The following is an 18,299-nucleotide window of genomic DNA, read 5'->3' as shown; positions in this document are numbered from 1 at the left end:
AAAAGATAAATTGGAAAAAACATGGATAAATTAAAAAAGGAAAATTTGGGCTTGGTTTCTCCGAGCAAAATTTCTCGATTTTTCAAATCATGACTACAAAAAGTAGAATTTTAACATGTTATATTTTCATGGCATATGTTAATAAATTAGTAACTTGGAGACATAGGTCTTGAAATTGTATTCTATAATATGAGTCATATTCTATAGCTTTGAAATAAATACTTTTATTTATTCCACCTCTATAATGCAGAGGTGAAAGAAATGGTGCGCCGAAATTGAGCCATTAACCAGCTACTACACCTAAAAACAAAGATGCTATATATATTTTATACACGTATGGAGAACATACTGACTACTTCTATATGGAGATTCAGTTGTAGGAGCTCTGCTTAACCCATATGATGTATCAGCACAAAGTGACCCTAACTCAGATGCTTGTTTTGTGTGTATAAAACTCCTATTTGTATGCTGCTTGGCTGATGAGGAGAGGCTTTATCTGGCATTAAGAAGCATTCGAAGGACGCTTTTCATCTTCGGCCTTGCTTCAGGCACGACACTAACACAGCCTAGAGCAACCTTCAAGACTGCTAGCATCTGGTTTCGAACTGCCAGTGATGTTCTGCTGATGCTGAAATCAAGGATGCGATCCCACTTGTCTCGCTGTGCTGTGTTGTTCAACACCCACCTCGCTAGCTCAGTTCCCTCGCTGACGGGAGGCTTTCCTGTCAGCAATTCCAGCAGAATGACCCCAAAACTGTAGACATTCCCAGCCATAGTTACCCTCATTGTGTATGCGTACTCTGTAATTGAACTCAACAGGTCAGTGAATAGAAATGCAAGCATAATAATAGCAAACAAGTTTAGAATCTGGATTAGTGGGTGCATGAAATGATGAATTTACTTGAGGAGACATGCTGCATCTCACGATAAGAAGCATCCATTTGAAAATTACTTGTAAAAATATTAATACTACCTCAAACAGGGTCAAAGAGTTCTTCACCTGGAGGTACGTAGCCAACAGAGCCAGCCACTGTAGAAACGCTACCAGTGCTCTTGGATGGATCAATCACCTTATAGAGTTCAATGTCCCCGATTTGAGGTTCCTTCACTGACTTCAGCATAATGCTTTTGCTGGACAGATCAAGGAGGAGAACCGGACCAGAGGTGTATCCATGGAGAAAAGCCAAACCCTGAGCTATTCCCACTGCAATGCTGTAACGGCTTGCCCAATCCAGAGCACTTCCAAAGCTGCCATGAAGGATATCAAAAAGGGTACCCTTCTGGGCATATTCATAGAAGAGATAGGCACTATCAACAGTCAGAACATAGGCCAGTGGCATCATGACATTCGAATTGCTCAGCTTTCCCAAGATCTCTAGCTCTTGACCGAACTTCTCATGGCTGCCTAATTGGAATATCTTGTCACTCCAGTTAATCTTCTTGATGAAATAACTTCTTCCAGAAGGCATGACAGCTTTGTAGTAGGTTGAAAACCTTGTCTTGAGCAAGATGTTTGATGTGCTAGCTACAGCTTCCATGGCTTTGGTGAAGTCAATATTTGACCTATGGATAGCATTTGCAGTTAAAAGATTTCCTTGGACCACCTGAGGGGGTGGGAGGTCTTCTGTTGCTCCTAATGGTTCATCCTTCACCCTGTAAAATCGTCTTGAGATAGATACAGCAATCACAACTGTCACTCCAATACCAAGAGAAGCAGCTGCAACTGCAACTGCAATAACCACCGCCACTGCAACAGACTTCCTCTTGCCTGGAAAACTCTGGGGAGAGTTACGTTGTAATGTTCTGTTAACTAGCCTTGGATTACCCGTTGTATCAATGATGGTAACATATTTTCCAAACTCCGGAATCACTCCAGACAGCTGATTATTTGCAAGTAGCAGTTGTGTCAGTGATCCAATTCGTGTCAGAGAAGTTGGAATTGCACCTGAGAATTTGTTGTTTGAGAGATCCAATACTTCTAAACCCTGCAAACGAGAGAGAGTCTCAGGGATAGCTCCTTCAAAGAGGTTGTGGCTGAGATTCAAAGCAATCTGCAAGCTAAGTGGCATCCCTGGAATATGGCCATTCAGTTGATTGTTTCCAAGCTGAAGTTCTAACAGATACTTCAAGCTGTCAATTGTTGCAGGTATTGAACCACTGAGACGGTTGCCTTGTAAGTTCAAGTTGGTGAGATTCTGCAACCTTGAAATTGAAATTGGGATTGAACCACTAAGCAAATTCCCACTAATATTCAGAATGGACAAACTTTGCATTTGGCTAATCTGATATGGAATCTCACCAACCAGCTTGTTGGACTGAAGCTTCAGAACTTGAAGACTGCTAAGACTAGCCAACTCCACAGGCAGACTGCCAGTCAAGTAATTCATTCCCAGATTCAACAGCGCCAAACTCCGGCAAGAACCCAACTCGGAAGGGATGGATCCCGACAAGCTATTGTTTTCTAGCTCCAAGTAAGTCAATTTCAGTAGCGTTCCAAGCTCAGATGGGATAGTATCATGAAGTGAATTGCTTCCCAATCTCAACCTAACCATGTTTGGAGATATTTTTGCAGGTATTGATCCCTCTAGCAGATTGTAAGAAAGATCCACTGTCTGCAAATTTGACTGCATCAAAAGGTCAGTTGGAATTTGCCCACCTAATTTATTATAACTAAGATCCAAATTCTTGAGAGATCTTGAAATTCCAACTGGAATATTGCCTATAAACTTGTTCTGATTCGCGGCGAATCTCAAAAGATTTTGGAAATTTGAAAGGTTCATAGGGATTTCTCCACTCAAATTATTGGAAGACAGAATCAACTCTTCCAGCTTGGAAAGGTCTCCAATTTTCCCAGGTAAAGGCCCAGAAAGTTGATTTTCACTCAAATCAATCCGAACCAACTTCCGATATTCTAGGAGCCCATCAGGAATACTACCAGTGAAGGAATTCTTGGAAAGAATAAGATGCTCTAACACCTTGGAATTTCCAAGGTTGATGGGAACATTACCACTCAAATAATTGGACGTAAGGTACAATCTTTTTAGATCATTCAATGACCCTAACTGTGAAACAATTGTTCCATTCAACTTGTTACTGGAAAAATCCAACGACTCTAACCCAACAAAGCCATTAAAAGCAGGCAAAGAACCGACCAACCTGTTCTTACTGAAATTCAGCTGCTTCAACCCATCAATCTTCCCACAAGCAGTGATGAACCCTTCTGGAACAGAGCTGAAAGAGTTGTCGGAGAGGTCAAGAGCTTCCAAAGACACAATCTCACAGACAAGTGGCAGAAAACTAGAGTCAGAGAGAGACAATCCCGAGAGGGAAAGATTGGCTATTGAGGAGTAGTCGGAGCTGCATGAAACTCCCTTCCATGCACATGGGTTTGGCTCCTTTTCATTTCCCCAGACTAAGACGCTCCGAGATAGCTTCTCCATGATTTCTTTCTGAGTCGAAGACAGAGACAGCACAAAAGGAACAGAAGACAAGAAGAAGAAGAAGAAATAGACCCTCTGCTCATGGCTCCTCATCTTTCTCTGGCACTCAGAAGACTCCTCACCCCCTTATTTAATATACAAGCACTCAATATGCTATATCATTTAGTATATATCTCTATTTTGGGTTCAAATGTTCAGAGGCCAAAGAAAAGAAAAGACGGATGCTAGGAAGTTCTTGTTTGGTGGGAAGGAAAAGGGTGGGAAACAAAGAATAAAAAAAGAGAGAAAAATGAGGAAGTGCGTGTTCGGAGTGGCGTTGACTGGACTGCTGTTACTGCAAAGACCCAAGCCTAGTCAGTGGTGACTGGTGACGGAGAGCGGCTTAGGACCTGTTTGTTTGCGTTTTAAATGTTTGTTGACTTTGACCGCACATCAGACACTCACATTTGGGAGTTTAGGTCTTTTTCTTGCTTTGTTTTTTCATTTTGGAACGATGGGCATTTACCTTTTTGACAAACAGGTCTTTGTGGGGGTGGGTCCCAGAAATAAGGTTAATAAGGGCTTGACTAGTGGGCTTAGTCTTTTTGGTGGGGCCCAGATGTGACCTTCCTTGTGGACCGAGGAGGCGCTCATTTTCAAATACGCGTATATTGAAAGTGGAAGTTTCAAACCAAGATCGGGCAAACGCTCAAGTTTTTCCCTATCTCGGAAAATGAAAAGAAAGAAAATAGGAAAGAAAAGTAAAAGGAAAGAAAAAAAATGAAAAAAAATAAAAATTAGAGTTAAAAATAATAAATTATTTTTATTTATTATTTTAAATTTATTTTATTTATTTTAAATTATCAATGTAAAAATTAAATAATTTTAAAACATAAAAGTTTCTAACTAATTTTAATTATATTTAATTTTTTTTAAAATATTTTATAAGACAATCAAACATAAGAAAACTATTTTTTTTAATATTTTTTTCTTTTCTTTATATTTTCTGGAAACCAAACATAACTATTCTCTACACTTTCACAATTTTAAGGATTTCACCATTGACATCAACTTTTCTTGTCGTTATAAAAATAAATAAATAAAAATTATAAAATTTTTGAAAATTAATAAAAATCATTTTGTTATAGTTAAATAATATATTTTTATAATAGTAAAATTAATTAATAGACATACTATAAAATTAATTAATTTTATATAATAAGTTTAATATTTATTATTTATTTTGAATATATTATTTATAAATAACAATATTATAATATCAGAGTTAATTTTATTCCTAAAGTGGTTCCCATTGGTTTGAAATTTTTTCATACACCTTTCTTATCATTCTCATTTTTAATTTTCACTTACCTCCCCTCTCACTGCAAATTAAGAAGACATTTAATAAAATTTCAAACTTATATAAGTTAGATGTATTTAGTGATATTCTCTAGGGAGGTGAATAGATTAGCCCTAAATATTATAATAAAGTCATGAATAGTATGATTAATCGATTTCCATTTATTATTCTATTCAAACATTACGATCATATCGAGTCATCAATACCTTTGATCTACGAGTAAGATATAAGGTGATCATATATTTCTTATAGATTGAGTTATTGTTGATTAAGCAAAACAAAAATTTATTAAAATTAATAATTGTGGGATACAATCTTTATATTGATATTCTTTTAAAAAATAATATTTTTCCTCAAATTTTTTTATTTTGATCACAATTCAAAAGCAAACGAAGAAAGTATTTTCTTTGTTTTGAAAGTCAATTAAGGACTTAGCGTGACTTATTTTCGAATGACTTTGTTAAAAGGCGAAGAATGCGTGTGTAATTCTTCTATGATTTCTCAAATTTGCAATGAGATTTTGTGAGGTTTTTTCTTCGTATGAAGCTTCTCTTCCTTTGTGGAGTCGTTTTGTTGATCTAAACTCCCCTTCAATGAAGGAAGTCATCATTATTTATAGGTAAATTTAAGAAATTAAATTTGGAATCCCTAAGATTTAGTTGTTTAATTTAAAGAAATTGGTTCATTGATTTTAATAACTTGTCTTCTTCATTAAATAAATTTGTCAATAAGAAAATATTTATTTTTTTAATTTTCTTTTGACTGCAATAGAAAGATTTAATTTAATATATAAAACTAAATTTTGTAGTCTTCTAAATTTCGTCATGTGTCACATTTTTTAATATATATTACATGTCAAATGTGTGTGACCCTCACTTGTCGAGCCCAAATTTTGCTGATTTGGGAAACCATAATTTTTAACACCAATTTAGTGATAATTTAATTCACTACAAAAAAATTTTGATGGCTGCGGATACCATTTGCAGTGAAAAGATTTCCTTGGACCACCCTAGGGGGGTGGGGGTGGGAGTTCTTATGTTGCTCCTAATTGTTCATCCTTCACCACCCTGTAAAATCGTCTTGGGATAGATACAACAATCACAACTGCTACTCCAATACCAAGAAATGCAGCTGCAACTGAAACTGCAACAACCACCGCCACTGCAACTGACTTCCTCTTGCCTGGCCCTGGCGATCTCTAGGGAGATTTACGTTGTAATGTTCTGTTAACTAGCCTTGGATTTCCCGTTGTATCAATGATGGTAACATATTTTCCAAACTCCGGAATCACTCCAGACAGCTGATTATTTGCAAGTAGCAGTTGTGTCAGTGATCCAATTTGTGTCAGAGAAGTTGGAATCTCACCTGAGAATTTGTTGTTTGAGAGATCCAATACTTCTAAACCCCGCAAACGAGAGAGAGTATCAGGGATAGTTCCTTCGAAGAGGTTGTGGCTGAGATTCAAAGCAATCTGCAAGCTAAGTGGCATCCCTGGAATATGGCCATTCAGTCGATTGCTTCCAAGCTGAAGTTCTAACAGATTCTTCAAGCTGTCAATTGTTGCAGGTATTGAACCATTGAAAAGGTTGCCTTGTAAGTTCAACTTGGTGAGACTCCGCAACCTTGAAATTGAATTTGGGATTGAACCACTAAGCAAATTCCCACTAATATCCAGAGTGGACAAACTTTGCATTTGGTTCATCTGATATGGGATCTCACCAACCAGCTTGTTGGACTGAAGCTTCAGAACTTGAAGACTGCTAAGACTAGCCAACTCCACAGGCAGACTGCCAGTCAAGTTATTCATTCCCAGATTCAACAGCGCCAAACTCCGGCAAGAACCCAACTTGGAAGGGATGGATCCCGACAAGCTATTGTTTTCCAGCTCCAAGTAAGTCAATTTCGGTAGCGTTCCAAGTTCAGATGGGATAGTACCATCAAGTGAATTGCTTCCTAATCTCAACCTAACCATGTTTGGAGATATTTTTGCAGGTATTGATCCCTCTAGCAGATTGTAAGAAAGATCCACTGTCTGCAAATTCGACTGCATCAAAAGGTCAGCAGGAATTGGCCCACCTAATTTATTATAACTAAGATCCAAGTTCTTGAGAGATCTTGAAATTCCAACTGGAATATTGCCTGTGAACTTGTTCTGATTCGCGGCGAATCTCAAAAGATTTTGGAAATTTGAAAGGTTCATTGGGATTTCTCCACTCAAATTATTGGAAGACAGAGTCAACTCTTCCAGCTCGGAAAGGTCTCCAATTTTCCCAGGTAAAGGCCCAGAAAGTTGATTTTCACTCAAATCAATCCGAACCAACTTCCGATATTCTAGGAGCCCATCAGGAATACTACCAGTGAAGGAATTCTTGGAAAGAATAAGATGCTCTAACACCTTGGAATTTCCAAGGTTGATGGGAACATTACCACTCAAATTATTGGACGTAAGGTACAATCTTTTTAGATCATTCAATGACCCTAACTGTGAAACAATTGTTCCATTCAACATGTTACTGGAAAAATCCAACGACTCTAACCCAACAAAGCCATTAAAAGCAGGCAAAGAACCGACCAACCTGTTCTTACTGAAATTCAGCTGCTTCAACCCATCAATCTTCCCACAAGCAGTGATGAACCCTTCTGGAACAGAGCTGAAAGAGTTGTCGGAGAGGTCAAGAGCTTCCAAAGACACAATCTCACAGACAAGTGGCAGAAAACTAGAGTCAGAGAGAGACAATCCCGAGAGGGAAAGATTGGCTATTGAGGAGTTGTCGGAGCTGCATGAAACTCCCTTCCATGCACATGGGTTTGGCTCCTTTTCATTTCCCCAGACTGAGACGCTCCGAGATAGCTTCTCCATTATTTCTTTCTGAGTCGAAGACAGAGACAGCACAAAAGGAACAGAAGACAAGAAGAAGAAGAAGAAGAAGAAGAAGAAGAAGAAATAGACCCTCTGCTCATGGCTCCTCATCTTTCTCTGGCAGTCAGAAGACTCTCCTCACCCCCTTATTTAATATACAAGCACTCAATATACCATATCATTTAGTATATATCTCTATTTTGGGTTCAAATGTTTTAGAGGCCAAAGAATAGAAAAGATGGATGTTAGGAATTTCTTGTTTGGTGGGAAGGAAAAGGGTGGAAAACAAAGAATAAAAAAGCGAGAAAAACGTGGAAGTGAGTGTTTGGAGTGGCGCTAAACTGCATTGCTGTTACTACAAAGACCCAAGGCTAGTGAGTGGTGGCTGGTGAGCATGTTTTGAAATATAGAAAAATTTTCCTGAAATATAAAAAATGGGAGGTGACCGAAATGAAATCGGCTACCGATTATTATCCATCAGACGAAAAATCGTCAAAAATCGGAAAACTTGATGAAACATCGGCCGATTTTTCAATGAAGATATCAAGCGTGGCTGCGCGCGTGGGGAGGAATGTGGGCAAAAAAAAAGCTCTTTGCTAAAAAAAATTTGCGTTGTTTTTTAATAATTCTTTTTTCAATTTATCTTTTATTTTAAATTTACATCACCCTTTTATTTTATATTATTCTTTTAGTTTTAATATTTTTCCTATGTTTAAAAAATTACTATCACTTCATTTTAATTTTATTTAATTTTAAAATATTAAAAATATAAATTTATTAAAAAATGATCAAAATATTTAAAAATAATAATAAAATTCTAATATTTTATAAAATAAAATTAATTTAATAAAATAAATTATTAATATAATTTTTAATAATTTTAATTATTTAAATAAATTAATGTTAATAACAAAAAAAATTATCATTGCAAATTTGTTATAAAATTTTACAAATTAAATCTCAAATAAAATATTTTATATAAATTGATTTAATTTTTTAATAAAATATGTTTTAATAAAAAGTAATTTTTTATTTTTAAAATAAATGAATATAAATATATTAAAGTAATTTAAGTTTATTTTTTATTTAAAATTTTGAAAAATATTATATTTCATTATATATATATATATATATATATATATATTATTTTTTAAAATTTTTAATAATTTTCGTTGAAAAATTCAAATACGAGTATATTTATATTTACTGATATTTTACATCGATGATGCCGTGAGGGAGGGGGCTTAGGACCTGTTTGTTTCGGTTTTAAATCGTTTGTTGACTTTGACCGGACATCAGACACTCACATTTGGGAGTCTTGATCTTTTTCTTGCTGAGTTTTTATTTTTATTTTGGAAAGATGGGCATTTTACCTTTTTGACAAACAGGTCTTTGTGGGGTGGGTCCCAGAATTAAGGCTAACAAGGGCTTGACTATGGGCTAAGTCTTTGAGGTGGGGCCCAGATGTGACCTTCCTTGTGGACCCAGGAGGCGTTCTCGGTTTCAAAGACGCGTATATTGAAAGTGGAAGTTTCAAAACAAGTTCGGGCAAACGCTTAAGTTTTTCTCAAGAATGCCCCTTACTCTACGTTTTCATTTAGGGGCCAAGGTGGGGAGTTTGACAATTCCACGGACACAATTGATGGGCAAAATAAATGCAAAAATGACTCTCATATAGACGTTTTGTTGCCGACTCATGTCGAATTTTAGCGATTTCACCACCAACATTTACTTTTCATGTTGTTATAAAAAAAAATTATAAATTTTTTGAAAATAAATAAAAATCATATTGTTATATTTAAAATGATGAAATTATATATTTTTATAATAATAAAATTATTTAAGAGATATATTATTATAGACCCTGTATTTCTGCATGTGTTTCCCACTCAATTGTGAATTTGTTTTTTATTTGAAAAAAATTTATTTTTTAGAAAATCATTTGGAGTCGTCACTCATTTTTGTTTTATTTTTTAAGAAAAAAAAATTCTAAGTCTGACTTCTTATTTGAAAAATATAGTATGTGAAAAACCAAATATGGACTCGATGGTCAGGTTACTTATTGGGAATGTATTGTAAAGACCGTAGCACCCCTTTAAGCCCCTAAAATGGGTCTCTACTAAATAGAATGAAACATATATGACAATTGATTAAACAAACATGGATGTCAAAAGAATATCAATATAAAAATAATCGAATGAACAAGAAAGATAGAGAGTGTACCTAAGTAATGAGCTGACTGTTTCATGGAAAACAAAGGTTAGCACACGAATACAGAATAATCACATGTGTCGCAAAGTAAATCAATCAAGCATGGCAATCAATCAATCAATGAGAAAATTATCACTGATGTGGGGCCCCCACTAAAACCCGATTTATTTTTGCACGAATTAATCCCATGAATTTCCATTATTCGGAATTACGGAATTAAATTCACGATTATTTCAAAACATTTTAAAAATCAAGGAAGATGTGGAAATGATGCTTGCCAGGAAGAAAATGACGACAAATTTTATTGAAAAAAATGGGATTTTTGGTAACCTAGAAAAATTCTAAGGATGAAAATTTAAAGAATTAAAATTATTTGAAAAATTTTAGAAATGGGTTGAATTGGAAATCATTCTAATAGTTATTCTCACTTTCTTTCTTAAATTAAAAATAATTATGTTTGTCTCTATCTTAAATTGTATGTTGAAAATAAATATAATTAATTATTTTTAAAATTTTATTTTCTTAACATTTTTGTTTTTTAAGATAAATAATAAACATTTTAATCGAGGGGTGAAACGACAAGTGCCACACGAACCTAGTCTAAGTTATCAACTAAAAGGCTACTTTACCTATGCCTTTAAGTTGCGCCCTTAGTGCAATCACTATCAAAACTCTACCTCCATAGCCTTTTGCCAAAGATGTGCATCCACATCACTTATTACTTCATCATAATATGTGGGATCGATCTCACATTCCTCTATAATGGCCTTTAGAGACTCTACCAAATACATGAATTAGTCTAGTTGTATAACAACCTTCCCACTATGATAAGGCACCGACGTATTAAAAATGGGAATGATCAGTATTAGATCCATAATATTTTGTGTTGTTGTAAGAAGCCCATCCAGTGCTCTCAAATTAATCTCACTCTTAACCTTATTACTCATCATATAGTCATTTTCCAAAAATCTAGCATTTGTACTCACAAATACTTTCTAGTCAACCTAACTATAAAAATAATTACCCTTAGTACCTCTTAGATACCCAACAAACTAAAAAAAATTTGATCTTGGTTCCAACTTATCTACTTTTGGTTATAATACGTGGACACCCCCCATATGTGAACATGGTGTAAACCAGGTTTACGTCCTTTTCACATCTCCATAAGAGTCAAATGTACTGATTTAAATTGAACTAGATTAAGAAGATATCCTACAGTTTCTAAGACATATCCCCAAAATGATGTAGGAAGTGTTGAAAAACTCATCATGAATCTCACCATGTCCATAAGAGTTCAATCTCTTCTTTCCACCACTCCATTTTGTTATGAAGTACCAGGGGCATGTAACTAAGATATAATCTTATGCTCCTTGAGAAAAAAAATCAAACTCATTGAACATGTACTCTCCATCTCGATCAAATTGAAGTGCTTTAAGGTGTTTACCTAACTAGTTCTCTTATTCCACCTTAAGTTCCTTGAATTTATCTAAGACATTAGATTTTTTATACATAAGGTGAACATAACCGTTCCTAGATTAATTATTAGTGAAGATGATGAAATACTCATACCCTCTGTGTGCTTGGACATTAAAAGGTTCACACACATCAGTATGCACTCACTCTAAACATTCCCTGGCTCTAATCTTTTTAGAAACAAAGGGTCTCTTAGTGATTTTACCTTTTATATAACATTCACATACTAGAAGACCTTCTAGAACTAATGAGTGCAATGCTCCAAATTTGACCAATCATTGGATCCTATTTAGATTAATATGACCTAGGTGTAGATGCCATAAATAAGTCTGGTTAATGCTAGGTGTTTTCCTCTTGAGTGAGACATGATTATTTTTAACAACATATAATAAAGAAATAGGAGTAATACGAAAGAAATCATTAACCAATATACTTGAACAAATAAATGAATAATCTAATTTATTTAAACTAGAAATTGAAATCAAATTCTTTCTAAACTTAGCTACGCAAAGACAATCCTTGAGTTCTAGATGTTTATTATTCTTTAAAATCAATGTAACATTTCTCATTACCTACACAACTATCCTCATAACAGATACCAAAATTAGGTAGATATCTCCCTCATACAGTCTTCTCCTTAGTTGAAACCTCTATAAAGTATTACAAATATAATCAGTAACCCTAAAACCTATCCACCATGAATTGGTGAAATCCATCATTGAACACAATTTAACTAAAGGTGAATGAGACACACCTTTCTTTTCCTTCAAGTAGTCAGAGTATTCCTTCTTCTAGTGACTTTTCTGACCACAAATGAAACACTTGCCCTTGTCTTTGTTCTTTCATTTCCCAGCCTTGGTCTTTCCCTGTTTGGATTTCTTGAAAGAATTTGTTTTCTTCTTATTACGAGAAGAACCTGAAGAATCTCTCATTGCCATGTGAACACCTTTAGGATCCTTGAGAATCTCCTCACCCATCTAGTTCCTTCATCAATTTTGGCAAGCTCATCATTAACTTATTCATAGTATAATTGAGCTAAAACTGCTTGAAGGAATCCAATAAGGTCTTTAGGATCATGTTGGCCTAGGATTCCTCATCAATTGCAAGTCCAAGGATCTTCATCTTGTTAAAGAGTACGATCATACAAATCATATGATCTCCAACGGAAGTTCTTTCTATCATCTTGATATTCATGATAGTCCTTATGGTAGCTTGCCTAACTAGCCTATCATTATCACCAAACATTTCTTGTAGGCTCAAGCGAATCTCATAGGTAGTGGCAATGCCTATGTGTTGTTGTTGCAACACATTACTGAGAGACCCAAGTATAATACTAGGAATGACAATGAGGCAAGTTTTTTTGGGTACCCGCCCCGTCCCGTCCCTAATGGGATAGGTTTGAATTTTAACTAAATGGGTTTGGGACGGGTTTGAAAATTTTTTTTAAACTTGGGATGGGTTCAGGTATTGCCTTGTCTGGCCCTACCCCGCCCCGTCTCGCCTCAATTATATATATATAAATAATAAAATAAGTTATAAAAAATATAATTATTTAATTATTTATTTTAATGTAATTAAAAATTTTAAAAGTAATTTTTTTAGAAAATTTAAAAAAGTTAAACGAGGTGAGACAGGACGGGTATGAGAATTTCTCATACCCGCCCCGCCCCTCTTCGTTTAATTTTTTTAATGAGACGATGATGAGAATTATTTTGAATAAATGAGGCAGGGTTGGGATAGGGGTGACCCATCCCGAACCTGCCCCATTGTCATCTCTATATAATACAACAAGCCCTCTCATGCCTTTTGTCACTGGGAATGAGCATCTTTCTTTTCTTGTATGGAAAGCTCAGAGCAACCTCCTGAGTTACCAATTTCAATTGTTTTGTTGTAAGCATTGTGTCCAGGTTTCTTTTCCAGTAAATATAATTAGGTTCAATCAACTTATTATCAATGAGAATAAGAGTGATGGGGTTATAAGATACGATTCCTATAATACATAAAATATTTAATGCATTAATAAATAAACTAAGCACTCAAGGCAAATATGGTAATTAATTTGGCAAAAATGCAATACCTCATATTACATATATCCATGCAAGGTATCTTAGTATCATAAGAATCAGACCTATTTTCGGTAGGTCAAGACTCTTATTATTAAGGTAGAGATCCTTTCTAATTAATCAACCTACCTTAAACCTCAAAAGGTTATTCTAAAACATTGATTAACATATCTTTGTTCAACCCTTAGTACATATAGATGGGACCACTTTAAGTGATTTTACCACTTCACATCTAAGTTAAATGTATAACCAAGATCCTTGACATCAATATTATCAAGTGAAGAGTTCTATCTTTAGGATTGGTCACTCCCACTATAAACATATAGTCTTATCCTTTTAGGATAGTCCAAATCCTTTGATTCTTTAGGTCACCCATCTTTAGGATGGTGACGAGCCCAAAATCAAGATCGACTCAATCTTGAAGGTTGTGGGCTTATTTATGGCTCGCTCCCACTTATTATTTTAGAAGAGAGACTTTGAGATAATTTTGGTAACCATCTTAAAATAAATTATCATTCATGAGAATTTCCAAAACCTTTATTTATTATTTTAATTGGGACTTCTTTCCTTTCCAATTAAAATGGTTTCCTCTTTCTCTTGGGGGAAGCTTGGAAAACCAATTTAGGTGTTATTCTTTTTCTTTCTAAGGGAAAGAGTTTGGAGAACCGCTTAACCAAAACAAAAGAAAGTTTCAATGGAATTTCAAATCCTAAATGGAAACAACCATTTCCTTAAAAAAAAAAAATAATGAAAAATAATCTCATGCAAATTTATTCTTAGATTCAAATCAAAATTTTAAAGCATCACTTCCTGTCAAGATAAGACTCCATCATTTCTCGATAAAAATGGGTTACAAGTCAAGGGTTAAGACTAAATACTCTAATTTTAAAAAAGATGTTAACATTATCTACTAGAATTTGGTCTCTCTCTCTCTCTCTCTCTCTCTCTCTCTCTCTCTCTCTCTCTATATATATATATATATATATATATATATATATATATACACATGTGTGTGTGTGTGTAGGTAGTATGTATCTATGCATATTGAATTCATGTATATTATAAGTTAGATTAAGTAGTAAAAATGAAAAGTTTTTACTTAGACAATTTTTAGTTCCCTTTTTTTATCTTCTTATCCCTTGTACTCCCTTAAGGGATAAAGGAAAATAGAAAAATGATATATATAAAGAAAAATTGAAATAAGTAGAAACTCTTACTTTTATTGAACCTGTTAAATTTACACATAATTGAACTAGTGTTTACATAGGGTTGGAAAATAAGTTAAAAGAGAATTGGTTTTTTCTCTAACTTTCCTCCATTGGTTTTTTCTAATGATTTTTTTCTCAAGTTCCTCCTTTTATACATAAAGTTTTTACAATAAAAATAAATGAAAAAAAAAAGTTATGTCATAGAGTTATAGATCTTTAGAGGACTAAAAAGGGATAAGTGATGTAGGAGATAAAGATGGATGGTTAACAAGTAATGGGTGTAATTTATATATATGCATAATAACAAGTGATGGATGTACATTATATAAATGCATAATAAATGTGAATATCAAAAATATTAATGTACATTGATTTTTTTGTTTCTTCTCCTTTCCTTTTTTTCTTTGTTCTGTTTTTTCTCTTCCTTCTTTTTTTTATCGTCTTCTTCTTTTCCATACTATTGCCACGTATTCTTATTGAGATGACTACTGCTTTTTAAGAAGACCATTTTAATTTGATATGACTTTAGAATAGTCACTATTGACGTTTTCTTTGTTGTCGTTTTTTTTTTCTTTTTTTCTTTCTTGTCATGATTTCATTGCATTCTATAGGTTTTGATAACTTTCATCATCAAGATTGTTCCAAAAGCCTGCACCATTGGTAAAAAAAAAAAATGGTTGTGATAATTCTATGGTAAACTTGATTAAAAAGTTTTCTTTTTCAAAATTTGTAATAGGTTTTGGAAGTATTTTCTAAAGGTTGGTTTCTCCACATTGACATGATTTGTGTCTCAACAATAAGATAAAATAATTTATTTTTAGTTGGTCCAAAATCATATATTTAAAAGGCATTATACCTACCATAATATCCATGAAATTCATTGGGACGAGTCATTTCCTATTTTGGTTTTTGTCGAGGAATTAAAAGTTCTTTATTACTTCTTATATAAACATGGTGGTAGACCAATACCACTGACCCACTAATTAGAAATAAAAGTGGTGTGATTTCAAAAAAAAAAAAATATCAATTTGTCTTTCAATTTTAAAAAGATATATTAAAATATCTTTTAGTTTTTCAAGAAAATTATTAGGGATTTGAGTTATATAGTTTATGAAAATATTTTTTACTTGATTCATGAGTTGAGGTAAGAGTAAGAAATTTCTTCAACAAATATATTAATATAAGCAAAAATACATGAAAAAGAAAGACTCCAGGTCGTGATGTGCTACATGTCCTATTTTTATTCCAATATTTTTGTTTTTAAATTATTTGTACAAAAACATTTGATTTTAAATACGCTATCATTCTAGGTTTGCAAAAAGAAAGTGCGAACTAAGGAATAATTATTAACTCCAATTATATTTTTTATTATAAGTTTTTCATATTGTTCAAAAAGAAAAGTTGACTTGCTAACAAGGCTAAGCAAGTTAGTTTGACTTATTGGATTGGTTTGTTTAGTTGATATTGTATTGGTTTTTAAATCCTTTATCAATTTTTCTTGGTTTTCCTGGATTATGAGGTTTTGGAATTTTTGGGTTTCCAAGACAATAAGTTGATTTTAAAGATTTTGAAGATGTTAAGTTAAGTCTACAATCGTTTTACAATAGACATAAACTCAGTTTTGGTTAAAAAAAGTTGTGTGGTTTTACAGACCAAAAATTGTGTACAATAACTTGATATTCTTCAAAAAGATTTTGAGAATATAAAAGAGTTAAATCTCAAATTTAGATTTAACACTTAGTTTAAATATATAGTTTTATGTTAAAGTTTCTGGCTTTAGTTGGTTTCTTTTAGCCATGTTCATATAAGCAAAACAAAAAGTTAGTCATTAATAATTATTTGTCTATTTATACAATCAACTAATATATTATCTTTTCATTCAATATATTCAAATTTTAGTTTAAAGTGAATTGAAGAGTTCTAGAATTTTATCTATCTTTTTGTAGATAGTTTTGAAGAGTCTTCATTTTCAAAGAATTTTTTGATATTTTCACAATTGGTTCTTAAGGTAAATTGTTCTTAATTCTAAAATTTTTGGTAATAATTAAATTTTGGTAATTAAACTTTTTTAAGACTAAAATTAGTGTTTTTATTTCTAAATATATAGAACTATGGTTTTTTGGTAATCATTAAAAGTTTCACTATAATATCTACAAAAAATTTCTTCTTCATTGTTATTTAATACTAAAGGTATACCTCCCCATTCTATCTGACTTGCATCAATTTAGACTATATTATATTCACGTTCTAAGGATAAATGTAAGCTTGAAAAGTTCTTTTTTTTTTTTGTATTAATTTAATATATTCCTTGTTAAAATATTTTTGACCTACATTTCTTATTTTGCTATAAAGAGGTTTGATTAATTGAACGAGGTTTTTAATACAAGGAACTAGCATAATTTAATAATCCTAGGAAACTTTGAAGGGTTTTCAAATCTTCTAATTTATCTAGGAAGTTATTTATTTTTGAACTATATAGTTTTGCAATTTTATTTGTCTATTTTCTAATTCTAATCCAAAAAATTATTTTTGGATTTTAAGTCATTTTAGTTTCTTTTTACTTGCTATCAATCCGTAACTAATTAGTTCTTCAAAAACAAGTCTTATGTTGTACATGTTCTAGAAAGAATGTGAAAATATCTTAATTTCACCTATGGATACAAGAACAAAAGAATATTTACTAAAAATGTTGTCTATTATTCATTGAAATATTTGTGACACAAATTTTAGTCTAAATGACATTATACTCCATTCATATAATCCACAAGGACATGAAAATTTTGTCCATGGTTTGCTTTATTCCTTTAACCTAATTTGCCAACATCCACTTTTATAATATAATTGACAAAAATATTTACAATCTTAAATGAAATTAATTAAAGAATCTTTAATTGATATTTTATGAGCATCATTATATATATTATCATTTAATTTTTTATAATTAATTATCATCCTAGATTTTCATTTTTTTTATGGTTTCTCACTAAAAAGATTGATGATATATGAAAACTAGAACTTGATCTATCTTCTTATTTTTCTATTTCATTTGGCTTGATGAGAGTAGTGTTTTTTTTTTTTACCTTAGTTGTATTTTTTTTAGTTGTTCTAAATAGCTATTTATTACACCTATCAAAAAAAAAAAACTATTTATTATACCATCTTCTTATTTTTCTATTTTATTTGGCTTGATGGGAGGTTGGATTATAAGATTTGTCTAATGTATTTTTTATATTTATATAAATAATTATTGTGGTTTTAGGAAAAAAAAAAAAAACTAATTTAGTTAATGTTATGTCTCCTTGTCAAGAATATAGAAAATTTAACATTAAAATAAGAGGTTATAAACTTAATGTAGGTACAAGATAGGTATATATGATAATACTAAGGTTATGATTGACACATTTGATATTTACCGAGCTATCGTCAATTTTTCTTAGTTATACTAAATTAATTCTAGTGACTCAACTAATGTTTGTTGATCTTATTGAGGCATTAAGGTTTTAAATAAAAAGTTCTTACTTGCTCTATATTTTTAATTCTAAGATTTTTAATTCAATTATTATTTGAAATATAATAGATTTAATCTCATTTTGTCATATTAATTTGCTCTTTTATTTGTAAGATTTATTGATTCTTCTATTTTTTTTAGGATTCAATTTATTTTTATTAATTCTTTTATAGTGGTGTTCTTTTTTATTATTATTT

At 32.5% G+C, this 18,299-nt stretch overlaps 1 protein-coding gene and 1 pseudogene across 1 annotated transcript; both read right to left on the bottom strand.

The window, feature by feature from the left end:
* Positions 1-204: 204 nt before the first annotated feature.
* LOC100264185 (LRR receptor-like serine/threonine-protein kinase SIK1) lies at positions 205-3,757 on the bottom strand. Its single transcript, XM_003634486.4, has 2 exons — positions 1,001-3,757; positions 205-800 (listed from the first exon to the last, which is right to left on the bottom strand). The coding sequence occupies exons 1-2, from the start codon at positions 3,531-3,533 to the stop codon at positions 493-495; spliced, it is 2,841 nt and encodes a 946-aa protein (XP_003634534.1). The 5' UTR covers positions 3,534-3,757; the 3' UTR covers positions 205-492.
* A 1,936-nt stretch (positions 3,758-5,693) lies between these two features.
* Positions 5,694-8,042, bottom strand: LOC100246213 (LRR receptor-like serine/threonine-protein kinase RGI2; annotated as a pseudogene).
* Positions 8,043-18,299: the final 10,257 nt, after the last annotated feature.

This window comes from Vitis vinifera, chromosome 18 (assembly GCF_030704535.1).
Source record: "Vitis vinifera cultivar Pinot Noir 40024 chromosome 18, ASM3070453v1".
NCBI classification, from domain to species: domain Eukaryota; kingdom Viridiplantae; phylum Streptophyta; class Magnoliopsida; order Vitales; family Vitaceae; genus Vitis; species Vitis vinifera.
The sequence above is the reverse complement of the archived record's forward strand: the minus strand, read 5'-3'. Positions and strand labels throughout refer to the sequence as shown.

Excerpts from the sequence above, each read along its gene's own strand:
- LOC100264185 (XM_003634486.4), bottom strand. The coding sequence starts at position 3,533 with ATGAGGAGCCATGAGCAGAGGGTCTATTTCTTCTTCTTCTTCTTGTCT. Across the intron at positions 801-1,000 it reads TGTTGGCTACGTACCTCCAG|AGTACGCATACACAATGAGG; the intron begins GTGAAGAACTCT and ends GTTCAATTACAG.